The sequence below is a fragment of the Bombus terrestris genome, chromosome 4, assembly GCF_910591885.1.
Source record: "Bombus terrestris chromosome 4, iyBomTerr1.2, whole genome shotgun sequence".
Classification (NCBI taxonomy): Eukaryota; Metazoa; Arthropoda; class Insecta; order Hymenoptera; family Apidae; genus Bombus; species Bombus terrestris.
In genome coordinates this window covers 18,244,517-18,266,148 of record NC_063272.1, presented here as the reverse complement: position 1 = coordinate 18,266,148, position 21,632 = coordinate 18,244,517, and the positions used below count along the sequence as shown (strand labels likewise).

At 41.8% G+C, this 21,632-nt stretch overlaps 2 protein-coding genes across 3 annotated transcripts in view; one reads left to right on the top strand and one right to left on the bottom strand.

The window, feature by feature from the left end:
- The window catches only part of LOC100645187 (rab3 GTPase-activating protein catalytic subunit), a 31,609-nt gene that overhangs the window by 3,616 nt on the left and 6,361 nt on the right, over positions 1 to 21,632 (top strand). The window lies entirely within an intron of this gene.
- Positions 92 to 20,617, bottom strand: LOC100645748 (vasorin). The gene is made up of 7 exons (XM_003394740.4): positions 20,027 to 20,617; positions 4,699 to 5,570; positions 3,943 to 4,258; positions 2,308 to 2,885; positions 1,513 to 1,945; positions 1,199 to 1,375; positions 92 to 1,111 (listed from the first exon to the last, which is right to left on the bottom strand). The coding sequence occupies exons 1-7, from the start codon at positions 20,040 to 20,042 to the stop codon at positions 828 to 830; spliced, it is 2,676 nt and encodes an 891-aa protein (XP_003394788.1). The 5' UTR covers positions 20,043 to 20,617; the 3' UTR covers positions 92 to 827.

Sequence of the window (21,632 nt, the reverse complement as noted above, 5' to 3'; positions counted from 1 at the left end):
TTGTATCGCCGTTTCCGTTGATCAATTAATATTTAGAATTTATTGGTACGCGTTAATTTTACAAAATATATCAGAGCAATACACATAATTGTATCGTATGTGTATTCAGTTTCGATTTTATTCTAATACTGAAATATAAAATTATCGGTACGTAGAAATATACAAAATTGCTCTATATTTAGCTCAGTAGCGAAATCTCTCATTACCAGAACATATCATATGTTAAGAAATACTTTAATATCAGTACATTTCTTATAAACATGCGTCAACAAGCACAAGACATTAAACATAATACAGAATTTGACAGATTTATAATACAGTCTTTGGATAAAAACACATCCACCACGTACGCGATAAACTTGACTTATTCATCACTTAGTGCTATGTTCTTTTTTTTCTATATATATATATATATTTTTTTTTTTTTTTTGTTGAGAGATCGTGCGCTAAAATCGTTTGAAATTGAACGTTTTGCTCGAGCACACATAGCACGTATATATATATATATATATATATATATATTTTTAACTGTGCACCTCAAGCAATTTCTTAATATCAACTTTCTTAAAGCTACACGTTTGTAACGTATCCTCCGTGTTACTATGTTAATACGTCTATTACACAGTAATTTTTGTAATAACATAGATCTCAGGTTTTTATCTTAACATTGATACTATGTCAACGCTATGCTACCTATAAATCTCTGAACCTTTTGAAACGTCACGTTATATATTACAAGTACGTGAGCGAGAGCAGTTCGAGCGGTCTGAAGAAAAAAATGTCACTGAACACGTTTGAGCAAAACCGCGCACATAGAATGCGTGGAATCAGAGAGGCATAAGACCAGTCCTCGTAGTTGGATTACGTGCCATGTATATGTCCATATCATGATCGGTCCAATTGTTCTCTTCGTAATTGTTAAGGGTGTGCGTCGAATCGGCTATGCTGTATCTGCTACCTGGTCTTGGTGGGTTTTGCTCCAATGTTCGATTACACGATCTTGGCCTTTGCCTTCTAGATGAAGAATGCGGTGGCACGTGACTGGGTGAAAAATTCGTTCGCGATATTCTGTCAGAAGCTGCGGTCAAAGATTGTCGAGATTGTCTCAACTCTGGACAAAATGAAATATTACATTAAGAATGCGGCAGATGCGTCTATTCGTTTTGCGTATGGGATAAGTTGGCCAGGAAAATCTAACCTGATCTTGTGTTAGCGAGATTGGAAGTCAAAGTGTTGTTTCCAAAGTATCTCGTCGATGTGTTAGAGAAGCTGTGCTGAGATTGTCCGTCGACTACAGAACGAGTCGATACTTTTCCGCTGTAATGTCCTGTCTGTGATCTGACATCGTCGATGCAAGAAGCTCTAGTTATCGAACCTAGAAACAGACTATTCTAAAATACACAGTATAAATTTTTATAAGAAATTGAATTACTCTCTTCTACTATAGTATTCTATGTTCTATACATTCTAGTATTCCAACTTTTTTCTCTCTCTTTTCCTGTTTTCTTATACCTTGTCGATCAACGGGGAATATCCTTGGCCTTGGTATGCTTCTGTTACTGTATGCAGACACTTGATCCCATTCTTTTTGAGCGTTATAAGCACTGAGTGTCGCCATTGATGACAACGGCCCACCAGGGCTGGGTGTCGGACCAACGTTGGAACAACAATTCACAGGTAAACCAGTAATGGGTCCTCCCATTTTTGTCTGATCGATACTGTGAAGAGTATGAAGTTTTCTGGCCCTTCGCCGATTCGCAACGATAAATATTATTACTGCCACCACTATAGTGGCGCATATAGCTGCACTCGCAGCGATAGTAATTTTATCCATGTTGGACGTAGGCGAGTTTTCCGTTCTTACCTCCTTGCATTGATTATAGGGCACGTTCGCAGGGGTGATGTTCGTTTCTTCCAACGATACTACGCACACTACGATACATTCCTGCGAAATAAAACGTACATAGATAACTCTAAGAATTGCGATGTTCAAATGTTTATTTATGATTTTTCAATGATTGCGCAGCTTGCAAACATTCGACGTTTCAACGTTTTCTCCTTGACGAGTTAACGTCGATTAACATTCCTAGTTTATTAACTTTCGCACTCTTGTACGTACATGTATATGAATCGTAGTTGATACGTACAGGTAGGACAGGAGGTTTAGTCGACCGTTCGTTCGTAACACTTTCGGAGAAGTATTTAGTTTTATCGATTTATTGAAATTATTGAAAAGCGGAAGCAACGTTCGCGGCAAGCTCTTTAAATTACAGGAATAAACGTAGAAGCTAGTGGCAACAATTTTACCTGTGAAGGAACGTTCTTGATTTTGAATTCTCGTTCACTGGCCTCCAAAGGCGGTGCCTGCTTGAAACTACTGTCGCCGAACAATCTATAAATTACTTTGAAACCTAAAATATTCGTCGCTTCCGTGTCCCAGTATATAATCACTGCGTTATCTTGTCTGAGTACGTCCTTGACGATGATATCTTTGTCGGTGAATTTTGATTTGTAAAGCGGCGAACCGAGTACCAACGGTGGTCTTGGTTGATGTTGCTGCGATTGATCCTGAATTTGTTTTGGCGGCGATGGTGTGGTCCTCATTATCACCACGTTTCCTGTTCGTGCAACCGTTGGCCTGTTGGTGATGGTTCTCGGTGTAGTGGAAAATGGTGTCTCGATCTTTTGGAATTCCGTCGTGGAAGATACAAGCGCCGTTGTCGATACGGTTGTAGTTGTCGCGGTAGTAGTAGATAGGTTGATCGATGGTCGAGTGGTTGGATCGTAGCCGTTGGCTGCTACAGCGGATCCTGTAGGTTCTCTCGTGTCCACGCTTTCTACCGTTCCGATTCCGATTATCTCCGGAGTTCTTTCGCAGGTCATTTCTATGAGAAATAACGATAATTATCGGACAGAGTATACGGAGTATACGGTCGGTTAAAACTAAAACCGATCATCTAGATATCTTTTTACGTTAGAAGCGTATATACGATATAACGATATATCGTAATATATCGGTAGGTAAAATAATAACAAAAATAAGATAAAGATACAAACATTTCTTATAATCGGAATACCGTTATAGTTGGCATATTTTTTTATACAAATTGCACGATTCTCTATGTCTCGTTTTTCACGTTATTCGTCGTGGCTTTGGAAGGTGATTCTACGCGTTCGGATCGGTGGAGATCCGTTAAAAAGGCGAACCACAAAATCCACCTGGAGAATGATTTTCAAGGCGAAAAAAAATTTTCTTTTTTTTCTGTTTCATCGTACAGTGCCGATCGGAAGGAAGAAGAGTGCGAAATCGCGAATCGATCATTCTCTCGGGAAAGATCGTTAAAGTCCCATTAGCGCTTATACGCGGTACGTGTATTATATATCGGATTCAGACGCAGGGAAAATAGCATCTGTCGTTGCACGTGGACGTGCACCGATCCGAGGGTGTAGAATCACCTGGCATCGCGCGTTCCATCCATAAAGATAAAGTCGTTACGTTGGAAACTTTATTTCCAAGATATCTTTATTTCGAATTACAGTATCAGTTCCTTTAACCCTTTGCACTTGCACTTTTTTTGTGAAACTGGAAATTGTTTCAAGATATATCATACGCTTGAAAATGACAAAATACGACAATAGCGCGAGTTCTTTCTTTATTTATTTAAATTAGTTGAGGTAAATTTCAAATACGCTTGAAAGCGTCGAAAGCGTGGAAAGCGTTGAAAGCGGGAGCTGTTGGTAACGAAGTTGAAATAAAATTCACAGTGCAAAGGGTTAACGGCGGATATACGGCATTTTACGGTATTTTACGGTATTTTACGGCATTGCACGACACAATACAGAAAGCATCGCGTAAAAGTTAAAACACGCTTTAAACTTTTATCCGCTACCGCTACCGTTCTACCGCTAACGATCGTTAACCGTTGATTAAACGTATATCACCTGCTGTGTCGATGTTGTAAAAACTTTTATCTTGCAAGTTTTGCGGACTACCGCAGAATTGCGGCTTGCGTTCCCGACTAGTGACTTGCAAGTCTCTGGTTTTTATCCAGTCGACGATCCACCGTAATCTGCAATCACAGACGAGAAATCGGCCTCCCAAACTCAGACCTCGAAGCGTTCCGTTTAAACGAGCTAGAGCTTCCTCTGGAACGGTCGACAAAGGATTTCCATCGATCGCTAGCAAAGTTATCGACGGATTCTTTTGAAACGCGTTTATCGGCAACTCCGTTATTAGATTGAATCCTATATCCAGCACCTGGATCGGGACAGAGATCGGAACACTTTACGTTATTATTTGTCACTGACGCTGACTCATTATCGACGTTACGCTCGTAAGTAGACTCTTTTATACGTTTTACATTTATGAGGAATAAAGCGAGAAGAGGGAGTTTGTAGTTTGCGAACTTGAAAACCGTAGAAAAATTGATTCATTCTATCGAGATTATTACGAACGGTAAACCGTAAACGTTCGAGTTTCGTTTTACGCTTTCTTATTTCGTTCTTCGTTACGTTTGAATCGCGAACGATCGAGTTAAACGAGTGGTTGCCGTCCGCGTAACATCGACGCGTTAACGTTATAAAAACTGGAAACTATCGGCGAATTGAAATTTGGCAAATTCGAGCGTCGTCGGTACTGTCCGCGTCTACCGTCGGTACCACTGTACGGACAGGCCCGAGAACGTCGTCGAAACTCACCCTTAGGTCTTGAACGCTGTTGATGGCAGCCGTGGGAAAGTCGGGAATAAGATTGTTCAACAAGCTCAACGAGCTCAAAGTATTCTTGATACCGTAAAACGTATCGGATCCGATATTTTGTATCAAGTTTCTCTCGAGATTCAGACCGGTCAACGAATCCAATCCCTCGAAAGCTTTGGTACCAGCGGAGCCAGGCAACTCTCTGATGCTATTCTGCGACAAATCGAGAAACGCCAGCGTCCTTAAACCTCTAAGCGCTTCGGGAACCTTCTTCTGTCTGGTTCCCTTCAAATTCAAATTTTTCAACGACCTGTCCAATCCTCGAAACGATCCAGGCGCCAAAGTAACTTCGTTGTCGGAAAGTTTCAACGTAACTAACTTTAATCCCGCAAAGGTATCGTCGTTCACCCTCGTAATTTTATTCATCGAAAGATCCAGTACCGTGAGATTCTTCAGAGTTTTCAGCGTCTCACTGGGAATCTCCGTCAATTCGTTGTCTTTTAGATTTACGCTCTTCAAAGAGCTTTCCTGGCCCCTAAACGCCTGCGCCTCGATACTTTTGATTCGACAGCCAGATAATTGCATATTGTTGATTTTCACGGATGAGAACGAATCGTTCCTCAAGATTCCTATGGTGCTGTTGTTGACGTAGAACAGGTCTATGGTGGTTTTCGAAACGTGGCGCCGCATAGCGGATAGCAGTTGCTCGTAATCGACGATGTCACATTGTACCGAAAGTTCTCTGGCCAGGTTGTAGTCGCAGATGCAGGAACTCTCGAGATCGACTACGTGTTGCGCCCATGGACAGCTGGAGGTTGCTGCCACGATTGCGATTACGTTTGCGAGTAGCAGCAACACCGTTCGACGTATATCTGAAAATATCGCCGTCTCGTCAGACTCGATTTTTCCATGGAAATTATCTTTCTTTTTCTCTCGCCGATATACCAACTTTATTCCCAGAGATATATCGACGATAACAAGGAACGAATTTGAGAACTTTTTTAGCGGAATACGCGCGATCCTTAATGTAATCGCGCTTGATTTTATCGCTGCTCTCTATCGCAATTTTCCATCTGCGAATTCTATAAGGTTGAACTAGAATTCGCCGAATCTGACGCAACTAGTGGACGTTCGACGGTAGCTACCGGCGGTCGGTCGAATATATTCGCGTGTCTTGCGTATATCGCAATTTCCAACGGTTGCCTAAAACGATTACTCGTTTTTCCTTTCGAGGGGGTAAATCCTCTCGCGCGAGAAAGTCGTACGTGTAGCGATAGGCTCGGCTACGTTTACGATGGTCAAACGTTGGCATTTCCGCCGGCGTTAAAATTTTACTTTTTCTCCTCGATAACAACGCGACTAAGCGATACGAAGAAGAAATGGAATTTACGACGAGTTGCGAAGACGAAATTATTCGAAATTTTATCGCTGGAAAGTCGGATTTACGGATACACGGTGAACCAAATACACGACGATCCCGTGGCTACCAGCGAGCAAGGTGCGCGCGTAATTTCGAAACTCGCGCCGCGCGATTCCTCGTATTCCCGCGGAGTGCGTGTGGCAGTGCGCGAGCTCGCCAACTTTGGAACGGTTCGTTGCTACTGCTCGAAATACAGCCAAGGGAACAACGCGAGAAAAGTGGAACAAAGTTTATACGTACTCGCGAGCTTAAAAGTAGAACCGGCCTGATTCGGGATCGAGCAGCGGCGAATAATCGACGAGGGGTTGTTATTCGGCGTGCGAAGATACGTTGAAAAATACCGATCCAATTGCGAAATAAACTTTATCGAATATTTATCAGCGTGGTAAAAGTAAAACGTTCTGGTTCCACGTTTTCCACGTATTTTCGCGTGTAGGATAGTTGGCTGGCGAGATTCGTATCCGATTCCATGGAGAAGGAGGCGCGCTACGAAAACATTCGGTTATGCCGTCGCGCGAAATCGCCGAGACGTCCGGTATACAGAGTCGGTAAAACGTCGTGGTTTCGTTCGATTTTTCGTCGAATATCGATCGTACGTTCTCGCTCGACCGAATATGGGTCTGTAGACGCGGAAACGAGGAACGGCCGATATATGCGTCGTATGTAGGACTGGGATACAACGGTTATCGAGAAGCATAATGTACGAGCAGGCCTAAACGAACCGCGACAAACCAGGGTCCATAGACCGAACCCGTTACGAGTCAATGGCCGGAGTAAACGTACGTCCTCGCGCCGATATGGGTTCTATCGATGGCAGTCGACCAACGGTGTACGAATTCCTACCGAGATCCTCAGCCTGTCGCTCTTTCTATTCGAATTTTCGCGCACGAGTATCCTCGCGGGAACGTTGACGATATCTTTAACGATTCCGCAAACGCGTATAAAAGTTGGCGAACGTTTAGCACGGTTCGCGAAAGTGTTTGCATTCGGAGGGATCGCGTTCGTCGCTTGACGTACTTATCGTCGCTCAAGCCGAAGCCGAAGCTACCATCGCCAACCAGAAACGTCTTCGTCGTTCGTCGCGTTAATATCGTAACCAAACTTTCGAGCGTTTCGCTTCCAACCGATTCCAACTTTTCCATAAACGCGGACAAAAGTTACGAGAAAACTCGACAACAGTACGTATATATGTAACGGTAAGGAGATAGCCATAGCTGCTTAGAACGTTCCGTAAGATCAAGGTTGCGATTAGCAGAATTATTCGGACATTCCTTCCAGAGATGTTGGAAAGTGCAGAGTGGCTGGTAGAAAGGGAATCGTTGCACGACGAAACCTTTGGTTTAAACCTGAACTTTATTTCCTTCGGTCTGCGATCCGATAAAATCGACGAGTAAGTCGTTCGTCGAACGGAACTAACGGCAACGATACGAACTACTTTCGAAAAATCGTAACGATTCGAAGAATCGTCAGCGAGCCGGTCGACGAAAGAATTCTATTACGATATATCGTTGTATCGTTACAAACTCTAGCGAGATGGCGTAATTAATTTTCTTTTTTAGCCAATCTTTTCGAATTTTTTCAAATTTTCCTCCATTTGCTTCGTTTATACCGTTTATACCGTTTATACCGTTCGCTTCGTGCTCGAGGATATTAGATCGGCGCCGAAATTGCGTGAAAAAGATATAAATGGAACATCGACGTTGATACAACGAAGGTAGATAGTTCGATCCGAGAGAGTCGATTTCTTTATGGAAATTTAATTTTCTATAATTTAGAAATGGAAATTAATCGGAATTGTGTAAATCGTAAGACGAATCCGAATCGTTTCTGAATTAAAATAATAGGATGGACGTTGATTGCGCGGTAAAAAGAGAATGGTAATCACCTGCTCAACTGGGTTGTCACATTTTTCTACGCCTCGGTAATTCCGTATCTGCCGCTGAGAACTAAATTTTACTTATACTTTCTTCCGTTTAATTTATGCGTTTTGGTTTCGCGAAGCCCGGATAATTGATTTCTCGATCGAAACACCGTAAATTTAAGTTACCCGGACGACCGATCGATCAAGTTCGATAGCACGTACGTAGGAATCTTTCTTTCCGCGTAAAATCTTTGATCGGACGAGTTTTGTTCGAATAGGAGCCGAAAAATGGTGTAAAATCCTCGGGAAACGAGATTATTTCTTTGTTCGATTTCGATCGTTCGCCGCTACCGTTGCCGTTATATCTTTTTCGTCTATGCGATATCGCAAACAGCGGTACACGTAGGTACGTAAGCATTTATGGAAATATCTGGTCGCGCGTTGGGTAAAATTTTGCTTGAAAGATACGCGAGGTAAATCTCGCGGACGTTGGAAGCGCGGTAAGAGTCGTCAACCTGAAAACTCGCATAGTCCAGTAGGTGGCATAGAGTTTAATAAGACTAATAAGCGGCGTGATACAGAGTTAAAAGATGCCGGAAGTTGTTCGGTAGGCGAGATGGTCGAATTTCTAGAGCGGAGTCAACGGTTCGAGTCTTGTTACGGGTTCAGGGAAACGGAATAAGAACAGATCGGAATACCTAATTAATTAACGTACTCGTCACGCCGTTGCATCTCGGAATACTTGTTAATGGGAGCACAGGAGCGCGTACCACTCGCTATACCATATTATACCATTATCGCGATCGTCTATCGCTCGGCCAATTTCCCTTGGTAATTAATAACAGCCGTTGTCACGAACGATTCGTCGAGATGATCCGTGTACGTCGCGGTGTTGCGGCGGTAATTGCACTCGAGCGCACATCCGTCGATGGAATTGTTCTCGATAAACGCGTGGAATTTCTTTGATAGGCGTCGAGTCTTAACCACGAGGCTCGTTTTCTTTGGTTACAGATTCGTCGCAATTTCGAGAGCAAGCGCTTACGGTTACGTTACGAAAGATTCGTCGAATCTGGGTTTATCGATGGTCGAGCCTAAAGTAACCTCTTACGTCGGATCGTTCGTTACCGCGTTCGAACGGCGTAACTCGTTTTTGATAAGATCGCGCGAAATACATTTTCCGTGTTATTTCCGAAATAAAAACGTTACCCTCTTTCGAACAAAATATGGCCAAGCCTGCCTAACCGCGACGGTGTGTTTGGAGCGTAAATGATCGCGACAGGTGGAATTAGATTTGGATTAGGTTGCGTGATTCAAAGAAATTCGCTATTAGCCGACTACTACCGATCGCTCGTAAATACTTGCGAAAACTGTTACAACAAGGCGTCGACAGCAACGACCCAACGATACCGAGTCGAGACTTAAAAGTCCAAGATACGATCAAGGGTGGAGCGAAAGAAACGTTGCCGCGGATTCGACCGGTTGCTCGATTCTTAGGAGCGTGCAAATCGTATACAACCGACGTAATTCGAGAATTCAGACTTTCCATCGTTTGAAGATCCATTCGACGAGGTATACAATTTTACCGGTAAAGCATAATATTTCGATATTAATATCGCGTTGTCCGACGCCCGTAATACGTCTAGTTATCAGACTGTGACAGAACCTAACTGGGAATAGTTATTACTATAGTCGCTGCCTCGACAGAAACCTTGCTGCTATTTATCGTGCGATAGAATTTGTGTTTTTCAGAGAAACACCGACGTTTTCCAATACCACGAGCCATTTAGAATTTGCAGGTACACGCGTACGCGTATACTTGTTAATTTCGATTCGATTTGCTCGTTACCGCGAGGTAGATGGCGGTATACGATAGGATACGCCTTGAAATATGTTATCAAGGTCAACGTTCCGAACAGCTTTTTTCTATACGTACGATCGTCGCTCGGCCGTATAAAGTATCGGCAGAATCGATCGATGACGATAGTTTTTAATAACAAACGAAGAAGAAAGGTATCGGTGGATGGTAGTTTCTAAGAAAAAAAAAAGGTATGTATGGCGTCGAAGCAGGGGAATTAAAACGTCGGTAGCCGCAAAAGCGAAAAATCGTCGATATCTGTTCGATGTGGCAACGGGATATAGAGAAACGTCGGGCAAATTCGGGCAGTCGGGCGATTTTGTTCTTTCCAAACATCGAAAGCAGCGATCGGGTGAAAGTTTTCCTTTGTCGCGCGCTGTTTGCGAATACGTACGTCCGAGATCGTTCGGTAGGACGAGCGCTGGCATTCCATCGACGTACTTGACCGGCTGACCTTTCGTCTCGAACGATCGAACAACGAAGAAATTATCGTCGCGTTTTTGATATCCTTGTCGATGGCTCGGTCCGAAGCGACGACAATTTTCCGAAATTTGACGAATAAATTCCCAAATAATATCCAACTTCGACGCTTATCTCGACCGTTTCCAAGTACGCGGAACGAATAATAATTTTTGTATCTTTTTGCGAACTAGTATAACAACTAGTTGCTAGTCGGCAGGCGATAACGGTATGGGATTTGTGGAATTTTTAGCTGGAACGCGCGAAAGGTGCAGTACCGAATTCTTCCAGCTGTCTAGGTACATTTTCTAACCTCGACGAGATCGGAGAACCACGGAGTTTCAGGTTTTTCGAGAAGTTGCGCGCGATTTACGGTTACGCGTTTACGCTGCATGCAAAATGCCTCGTTGTTTCATTCATCCGCTAATATACGGAGAGATATAGGAGACACGCGGTTATGTAGTTGCCTACGGAATTCGCGCCTTTCACTTTCGTTCTCTTTCGGTGTTCCGTTTTGCTCCTACGACGTAGCGAAATATCCGCCATCGCGTTATCAACGAAGATTTGCGCGAGATAGAGCGTGCTTTGGAACGTCGATAGGACGTTGCTATTAACCGCGGGTTGACCCGGTGTCGACGTTTATCACGCGTAAGTAGCCTTTTCTCACGGTATTGTTTTACGTTTTTTCAAAGACCGAGATAGACGCGTTCGAATCGCTCGTCTTTACTTTCCAAGTTGTAAAGATCGATTTACGCTCGACATACGAAAACCACGACTTTTACCAGATTTTTCTCGGGAAAAACGTGTTTTACGCTGCTTGATTAGTTTCTCTTAGATAGTTGCGATACGAAGCGGAAGCTGGATACGAACTATGACCAAACGCCAAAGTATATTTTAACATATACCGTTGTACGAGTTGTACGAGTTGTACGATTTACGTTTGATATTTCGCTTTAATATAGAGCGGAGCCATCTTAGAATAGCCAGATCGATCGACGTTTTTGCGATTTCATCGCACTTCCGTTGTAACTTCCGTTACGTCGATAGTTTTTAAGTTGTTTCAAATACGGTGAAATCCGTACGAAACGAAATATCGAGATAAGTTAGTCGACGACTAACCAACGTCGATGCTAAATTTAACGATACCGATGCGATTAGCGTAATTAAATTTTACGATCTGCAAAAATAGCGGATATAAATACCGCGAATGAAATCTTAATCCAACGAAATTTCCCTCGAGAGCGCAAAGAAAATGCGTACGAACGTAATCGAGAAGAGGAACCGAGAGGAGGATATTGTCGGATTTTATACGGCGAACCGTGCGTACCAAGTACTTTTCTTGGCGAATCGCCGGACTTTCCATATTGTTGTAACGGTTCGCGCTACCAGTTGGAACAGTATGCGAAACAAACCACGCAAGTACTGTTAGCCGCTCCATCTCGCGAGCAAACGCGTTACGGCGAAGAAAGAGTTTCCTTGGGTGTGACAGAGACCTCGGTATTGTTCGGTATCGATGCCAGCTCGATCCCCGATGCTATCTCGAATGCTGTGCTTGAATCTTCGTACCGTGCGATTTGAAAATTACGCCGTACGACGTACGGCCAGTCGCGAAAGTCTACGTCACGCCTATCGAATTTTCCGTATCCGACTCGTCCGACGAACTAAAGATACATCGTCGATACATTTGCGGAAGAAATTAAGAGAATCGGAGTATTTGATCTCGGAGAACGTATTTATTTTTCCAACACCCAATTTTCGTATCTTTCTCAACGAGGGCGAAAGCAAATAATGATAATAATCGCGTCTTGTACGGATGGGTCGAAAAACGTATTTTAATAAGATTCCAAAACGTAACGTAGGTGCGAGCCTAAAAGCGGGCGAAGCGGATACGAGGTTGGTCCGCGTACGAACCGGACAGGATATCACCGGTAACGCGACGCGCTATTCCAGCGATCGGCGTTTCATCGGTTCCGTTCGTCTCCGACCGAGCATCGTCGTTCGTTCGAGAAATCGAACGCGAGACGCGCGTCGAGTTTCTCAACGTGTGCAAATGTCGCGATATGATATAATCGTAGTGGAATCGAAAGCGGTTAACTCGGTGTTACCGTGCGACGCGACGGTGACATTGGTTACGCTGTCACGGCGTAACGTGACGACATTAACCCTTTGATGCTGCTATCGTATTATCCTACCTTTATAATAATATATATATTCGCAATAATAATAAAAACTTCGTCATCGTAGTACGTATATGCGAGTAGGCGTAAAAAGCAAAATGATAAAAGTTTCGTCGAACCAAGAACATGGTGGATGACAGAATCTCGCGAAATTAGGTTTACTCGACTTGGAAACGCTGAAACGCGACCGTACCATTCGCGTTGCAAATAACGACGCGATAAACTCGATCGACGAATTGTCCTAACGCGAAATACAAATTGCTATACGCGATCCACGATGAACCAAAGCGATTGATAAATATGCGAAAGACGCGCGCGTTACTCGAAAATACGAGATAAAAGACGATCCGATGTAAATATCTGTTTACCTTTCGTTTCTCTTCCTCTTCGTTTCTCGCTCTGTCCGAATATGCATTTACTCGAACATCGGTGATTCGGCAATTACCAATCTGTTCGAACGACGGTAAAATTACTTTCGTAATCGTTTATCGACGATTTACGGCAGATTAATCGCCAAACAACCGTACCGATAAAATTACCATCGATAATTCGTTAAAAAGTTGGTTTGGTAAAATTCGACCATCGACCTAAACCTAAGAAAGACGTCGAAGATCGGGTCAGAGATAAATTACAAAATGTCGTATGCCTCGGAAAAGAAGGAGGAATCTGTCGCGAGTTACGTTGGAGGAACGCAATGTCGGTTTGTTTCGTTGCGCGTCGTGAGAATACGATATACAATGGACAACCGAACGTGAAACGCGCAAAGGGAAAAAAACGGAGGCACAATAACTAGGAAACGTAGGATCGTGGTCGCGCTAATTACCGGATTCAAAAAACCGTCGCAGCCAGTAGAGCAATCGCTTTTGTAACTGTGAATCTTTCTCCCGAGTCGTTCACCCGCTATCGCGTCTCCGTTGCCGCGTTTCTCCGCCACCGAGTATCGTACGATTAAACGCATTGCGTATCGTAAAAGTCCACCTACAGCCCCCAAATACGAGATATCGCGGTAAGAAAGCGGACGAACGCGACACGTTCGTCGTCTTCGTCGTACGTTCGTACGACGCGTGTTCCCAACGTAGGCGCGATAGCTCCAAAAAGAACCGCTTCTCTTTTTCTTTTTTTTTTTTTTTTATTTTTATGGAATCGAGTTTCATCTTCTTCGAATATGAGAAATTTGTAGAATCGGAGAAACGTAATTTTCGTAACGATAAAAGGAGAACGTAATTGCGAGGAAAGACGGTGTTGGCGAGCATCTTGGAAAAGAATCGTCTGTCGTGTAAAATGAATCGAAGGTGCCGTAGCTCGTGAAACTTGAGAATTTCAGTGGAATCGTAAAACCGTAATTAATATTACGCGAAAGTATCAATTAATGTATTTAATTCTGGCAAAACTACAATAGCACTTTCACCTTTCCTCGTACTTTCTTCCTTCGAACGGGAAATCGAACGATGCTTATCATCGATAATTATCATGGATCGTTGATATTTAATTACGCGCTATCCTTTTTTATTAGCTTTTTTATTAGCAAAGTTTTAAGAACGCCTAGTTACATTTAAACGAAATATTTGGAAAAAGTAAAGGAAAAGATGAGAGAGAAGCGCAATGCCTAAAAAAAAAAAAGAAAAAAAGAAAAGAAAAGGTATCGACTGTAGCGATAAATACGTTTTATTTTTTGTTTTTTCTTTTTAAACGATGATTTCTTAAATCTTGGTTTGAAAAACGATAATTTCGCTCAAGAGAGTTACTTGACGTCACGTTAATATCAATCGCGATGTATCGCAGCGTATCGTACGTGTTCGAAGAGGACGGTAACCGCGACTATAACGACCAACAGAGTATTCCAGCGATCGGCAAACTTTCGTGGAAATTCTAACGCTTACCGGGTCTTGCTTCGAAGAGAGACGCTGCCAAGAGGGCGATCGCGTTAAGAAGAGACGTACAAACCCAAAGACTGGAAAAGTTAAAGTATTTTAAAACCGTTAAATGTTTAAATCCAGCAGGTACTTACTAGACCGGAACAAATCAAAGTTTATTATACTTCGTATCGATCGATTAACCCGATATAAGCGTGGAAACGTATTAAAAACGATTAAGATCCGAAAGCACGCTAAATTATTTTCCTTTCCAATTTGACCATCGACCGATGTCGAAGAAACGCGTATTTTCTCGTATAATCCGCGTAACGAAATAGCGACGCGTTAAAGAATGGCAAATCGGCGAATTTTTATCGACCCGACGGTCGTCGATAATCGATGGGCACGAAATCCATTCGCAATTACGCCAGCAGTCCGACGACGGAAGTTAAGAAGCGGTCGCGGAAATGAGAGCCGCGACGTTCGCGCCAAACTCAGTTTCCCTCGACCTTCCTGGGATGTGGGTTAACGCGCACCAACTTTTAGTCCGACGATTCGTTGACAATTTTATCCGTCCTCCTTTCGATCGTTCCTAATCCATTTGTACTTTTCGTTTAACTTTTTCGAAGTTAGTTCGTAACATCGAAGGAGCTTCGATATACTTTGATCTCGTTTTTGTTTTCCCAATTTTTAAAGACGTTCGTTCTTCCAACGATCATTATCGCATATTTCCGTATCGAAGAATTGTCTTTTTGCGAATACAATCGCAACGTAATCTCTCCGTTAGAGCGAGAAAAGAGTCGACGAGAAATTTTGTAACGCGTATCGTCGCATTGACTCGAGGATGTCTGGTCGTAAGACGCGAGAACTGAAAAACCATCTCGATGAATCGCGATCGATAGCCGCGAAACGGTCGGCTATTCTAGTTTATTCGCCCGTTTCAGGGTTTCACGGCGTAAAAGAGAAATCCCACGTTTATTAACATTCACTTCTGCGGTTGATTTTCCCAAGTATGCGAAAAACTCGACCACGGAACGATCGTGCGGAGTAGAGTGTAGAGACCGGCGGCCTTTCTCCGAACGCAACGCGATGCAGTTGCGAGTAACCGCGGATGGAATTGCTTTCGACCGAGTATATCCGATATACGTATAGAATCGCCGCGTGCGCTATGCTCGTCGATTACGTATTTCCTCGCGAAGCATTTCCGACCAGTCGGACAAAACGTAGAGGAGCCGAAGATTGCAAATTTCGTTGGCACGATCGTCGCGATCGTATCGGCAAAAATTGGACGCGGTCTGAAAATATGCAAACAATTGCGGATATTGACTCGAAAGCGTTACTTTTGAGTAATTTTGGGACGACCGGAGGATGGACGACGAAAGTAAATAGTAGTCGCGATTAAAATTTATCTTACTAACCTTATCTTATTAAGAAAACGTTGACGTCGTACATTTTCGCGATAGATTTTTACAGATAATTACGTATTACCGCGCAACGATGAAGCTTCTTTTCCCGCGTTAAAGCTATCGAGGTGGAAGAAGTCTCGACGACCAACATAGTGCGTTTGAAACGACGTTAAGCTTAAATTAAATAACGTAACGTTACTTTTATTCTGGCTAGACTGGCTAGAACGTGAATGAAGCATTTACGTCGTATTTAAAAGACGCTCTTTTTCACGATCTAAGCCGGATAGTCGCGTGGATAATTTGTCATTACTATCGATGGTAATAAAATTACTAATAACGATTTCATTAGTTTTGAAAACGCCATAGCGCTTTTTTTTCTTTTTTTCTCACTTTTTTCGCGCACGACCGTTCTAAAAGCTATTCTACTTTCCGTCTCGAAATCCAAAGTATCGCGGGATGAATCCCGTTCGAGGTTCGAGTATCAAACGCTTTTTATTCGCGTATAAGGATTATACACGATTATCGGTGTATAAGGAGACGTACGTAGGAAGTGCAAGTAACGAAATAGAAGAATCGAAGCAAGAGAACAATACGGTTGGATGGTCATGGCGAGCAAGCAACTGGGCAAGCAAGCCAGTACCGCCACGCTCGTTGGACTTTGCACGAGGAAATCGTAGAAATTTCTTCGTAATAGTTGCCAGATAGGACGGAATTATCATAGTCTCCATAATCATTTTTAACGTAAAACTATGTGGAACAGGACGTAACATTTTTCAAGGTTTCTTCTTTTCTAAGACAATCGTTCACAGATCGAGGCAGTAACCTCTTCCATTCCCTCTTTTACTATTACTTCCTTTAATTTGATTTAATTTCGTTTAATTTTATTTAATACGCTCCTTTAATTATTATCGCCTATCAACGCAATCGATCGATATATATATAAATGATATAATGCAATTTTAGCATTGATTCGAATCTCTACAGCCCTAGAGAGCTCCGTTTTTATACAACATCCAAAGTAATTGATAATTCTGCTAAACAAAAATTAATTCCATTTAAAAAATGGAAAAATTTAACGACACCGTTTGAATCGTGGAAGGCGGCTCTGTTATAAAGAGCTCGGTAACAAAGTTTTCACAGGCGAAGCAGCTGTTCCGAAATCGATGAGATCCAAGATGTCTATCTTTCGAGTCCATCCTGGCTACGTCGTTACGTACGCCAAGTACGTCTCAGCTGAAAAGTACATGGACAGTCGCTTATTTTTCGTACAACGTACCTAAACGTTACTCGATGAACTCTTTACGTCATAGCTATCGTACGCTGATGTTACACGGCGAAACATATTTTTAAAGCTGATACGCGACGAAGACAATTTTGGTCTACCGGCGTGAGATATCGGGTCCGAAGAATTGGAAAACAGTACAATGTAGCTATATAGGTATCGGGTTGTTCGGATTTACCAACGTGCACCGTGAAACGTTTCTTACCGACGCTATCGCGTTATATACTCGCAGCGATACTGTTACCGCGTTTCCGATCTTGTTTGAACGTTATTTCAAAGAATAAATATTTCATTGACGTACGAGCGTTAATTCGAGATATTTGGCAAATACGCGTATTTGTAAGATGTCTATTCGCGGGAAAACTGTATCCTCGAAAAGACCGCGGGATTGCGTTGGATTCTGCTGTAAACGAGCGATTGCTGGCCTTAATTCGTATTAAACCTAATTCATCGATTCATAACCATTTTTTGTATGAACGAAGAAGACGATATATCGTTAGATCGATATATAACGAGATTCTTATTAGCCGGACGGCACACCGTGCCGTTACGCGGCCAATAACGCTTTGTAACGTGCGAAACAAGTACCGCGAATTATCGCTTTATGTCTATCGAATCAAATTTCACACCTTGCTGAATCGATGAGATTCGTACGTTCGATTTCGACCAAAATCAAAATCGATATCAAAATGAAAATGAAAATGAAAATCGAAACAGTACGCGTTCCATTCATTTACGGACGGATTTGTTTAGCGATATATCACCGGTTGGAAAGTCGATAAAACATCTTTCAAGGAGCAATCTAAAAGTCGTAAGAGACGAGGCGAGACGACAAGAATATAATTGGCTAATTATTAGATTAGACACGTAGAAGGTCGCGTCTTTCTCTCGTCCGTAGTTAGTAAAAATGTAACTAGTACGTTTTCGGCTGCTACCGAAAAATTCTTTCTTTATGATGAAACAAAAATTTGCCAAGCAAATCGTTAAACGACATATATAGCGAAGTTGAAACGTTAGGCCGAGCCGCGGCTACGCGTGTACAACGTAAGAAAGGATTAGAACGTAAACCTTGACGACATATTTCAAAATCAAGAAAACCGACGCGAGAAGGTGAAAACGTGAGAACGTAAGACGATCCAGCCTGTTCTATCTAATTGAGAAATATTTTTTCGAACGTTTGAAAATTATCGCGTCGATTGGAAATTTCGTACGGATGAAAGTGTACGTGGTTGGTGTAACACGCGAGAAACACACTGTATATATTGGCCTCGTGTAGTACATGGTTCAAGGTCGGCCAGTACACGCCGAAGACGATACCCATGAGGTGTGTGCGTAGGTGCATTCACCCTTTGAAACTTGTTGCTATAACTATACTCGTTCAAGCTGTAGGGACAAACTAGCAAAGAGCCGTCTATGCAACGGCATCGTGAAATCTCACGAAGGAAACTTTTGTTGGATAGACGCGTGCCCGGCCAATTTTCATCTTATCTTTTCTTATATCTAAATAACGAACACAATGGGAATGACGACGACGACGACGACGACGACGACGACGACGACGACGACGATGATCATCACTCGCTCATAGCGGGAGAAACGGTATACCCGCGTTTGTAGGAAACGGGCTTTAATTCGATTGTACGTGATTTTTCCGTTTGTTCTTTAATTCAACGTTTAAAACTTCTTCCGCTCCATTTTTTATTCTTTTTTTTATCTCGTTTTTATAACAAATATGCAAGATCGAGTTCCCGTTATCTAAAGAATAAAATATATTCGAGCGAGATTTAAATTCAACTTTAATTTCTTTTTTATATAACAGTTATAAATAATTTACAATATTTTGAATTGTTGTTATCGTGCGATATAAAATTTAAACGACGCTTACGAATATCTCCTCAAACTCGTATTAAATTTCCTTTTTCAATTTCTACGATAATCGGCGATAATTTAAAATAATCGATCGTTTCTGCCGTATAAAATAGAATTTGAACGAGCTTGACGAGCCATGAATTTAATTGATATTTATCCTATTTATCTCTTTGCTTCTATCTTTCTTTTTAATTTATACGATAGATTCGAAGGATCGGATAATAGTTATTATAGTTATCGTAATAGTAAAAAATTTAATGAAACGTATTAATTCGGCTGTAAGCTGTTGGTAAAAAGGACGAGAAAACGATTTTGGACGAAGATGGTATGTACCGTTAAGTATTTTGAAATCATCGGAACCGACATACCTCTATACCGTATATACCGTATCATAATTGAGCGCAAGAATTAAATTCTGTGGAAAAAGTCGTTGCAATGTCGATATCGCTAGAGATTTATTAACGATTGTAAAAACTACTTTCAAATAGAAATACAAAAGTATACGTTATCCGGAATCCCTCAAAACGGAAACCGGATCAAAATTTTACATTTCAAGGGCAAAATACCATGTTCAATTCGCTTTTCTATAACAGTCGACGCTCGAAAATAGATAATAATATGTCGATGACCGAGTAGGTTTCTTCGTACACCGTGACAAAGAGCTTAAAATTAGTTAAAGATTTAGCGACATGCCAAGTACACGAACTTAAAAACCAAACATAACCGAAACTAGGGAACGATTTATAAATATCCAAAACGCTCCTAACAAAGTTTCTATGAAGAGAAACGGCGAAAGAGACAAATTCATCGGATCGATTAAAATTTCTTCCGCGTTAGAGATACTCGTATTATTACCAAAAATTAAAGAGAAAACGATCGTAACGATTACGAAAAATTCGAGAAATGGAAACGATAAATCGAAAGGAAAACTAACGAAAAATAAACAAGAACATTCTTTTATACAGCGATATGCGCATGTTGTTATGTACGTGTTTCATATATGTATATATCTAAGAAAATGATACCGCTATTTTATAATTATCCGATATATGTACCGATATTTACACGCGGTACCGATAATTCGAAGAAAAAGAAACCAATACAAAAAGAAAAAAAAAAAAAAGAATCCAGACGGGATTTACTTACTCATATTTGTCAGCATTGGTTTATAGCCAGTTTTGGCCCATGACGTGTTCCGGCGAAGCCGAAATTCGTAGCCAGTTGTTAAAGAAATCACGTAAAGGGTCACGCAACACGTAGAAACGAAAATCACGTTTTGTACGTGTTACAAGATAGAAGCCATCGAAGAGCTTGCTTGACAGCACCTGTTGTTCCTCGTTCTCGAAACGAGATAAACGAACCTTTGAAATTCCTAGCGATATACTTCCAGTTACCTCTACTAGCGCGTCTGTGTTATGCGTGTATAGTTCGCGACGTAAATCACCTGCTAATCGAATAATTCTTGTTCGAGCGTATAGATCGATAGGAACGCGCGTAACTCGCGAACAACGACGCGTTCGATACTGGGGAACCGTTAAGTTCGGCTCGGTAGCATCGGCATCACGGTCTTCGACTAGACTGCAAGAATTTGCCGCTCTTCGACCCCCTCTAGAAGCTCGTCTCTCTCCCGTAGCGGTGCAGGTCGAGGTAGGGCAGGATAGAGTGCACGGGTCTTGGAAAAACGAATTTTCGATCGATCCTTCGACCGTCGACTACCGAAACACTGTCCTGATTTTTCGCGCGATCATTCGATTGGTCGTAGGCGCGCTTTCAGAGTGATACATGGTGTATCACCGACGTTCGGTATGGCCAACCTAAAATATCTCGTGGGCACTAGGCATTACCGTATGTTCGGTAAAGCGCTATTTAACGTTTCTTAGCCGTTTCGGAACGGCTTAACGAATGCCTGCTAACATATAACCAGTATCGAAGAATCGTTACAAGGAGGATACGTAAAACGTTGATAATTCGATCGGATATAGTACGTTATAGTACTTGGTCCAAAATATCGAAGGTATTCGAAATTAAATATCGAAAACTAAAATAAAATGACGAAAACCTTCTCCGGATACGCTATACGCGTTGTACGAAACATTTTGAAATTCCGGTAGCATTCTGGCTATGCTGCGAAACTTTGAAACGAATCGGAAATTATATATAGAAATTACAAGATATTCGGTACAAGGACAATATGTATGTATTTCATAGAGATCATAAAGGTATTTGAGTAGTCGATTATTCGTCGTATCAATAAGTTTCGATACTCGGTTTCGTTACAGGCTTGTTTATACCGTATGCTAATTTTTTTATTAAACATATGCCTGTAGTAAATATTTTGTAGCCTCTCTATACGTATCCGGATTGATTTCAAATTTGACCAATATAACCGTATCAATCGTCTCGTAAGAGTGCTACGATGACATGCTTTCAAATGAACTTTATTCGCCGCTTCGAAAAGTCTTTGCGGAAACAAAATATGAACGTTTTGAAAAATTTCTGATTTCCATCAAACGCTTTCATGGGCGATTTGTGTTCTCTCTGTCTGTCTACAATTTGATACGAAACCATTGATTTATACGAACAAGCCCCTCGAGGTACGAAAGGGCAACTGAGGAGGTATCAGTAAACAAATAATGTATAATCATTCCTTGATGCGTTTTAATCGTAAAAATTTATTCTTATTATCGCGATCTCTTACTTTGTCATCATTTTTTATATAATATTTTATATCTTTCCAATTATTATTCGTTCT

Excerpts from the sequence above, each read along its gene's own strand:
- LOC100645748 (XM_003394740.4), bottom strand. Across the intron at positions 4,259-4,698 it reads ACAGCGTTCAAGACCTAAGG|GTGCTGGATATAGGATTCAA; the intron begins GTGAGTTTCGAC and ends GTCCCGATCCAG. Across the intron at positions 1,112-1,198 it reads TCTCGCTAACACAAGATCAG|AGTTGAGACAATCTCGACAA; the intron begins GTTAGATTTTCC and ends CATTTTGTCCAG.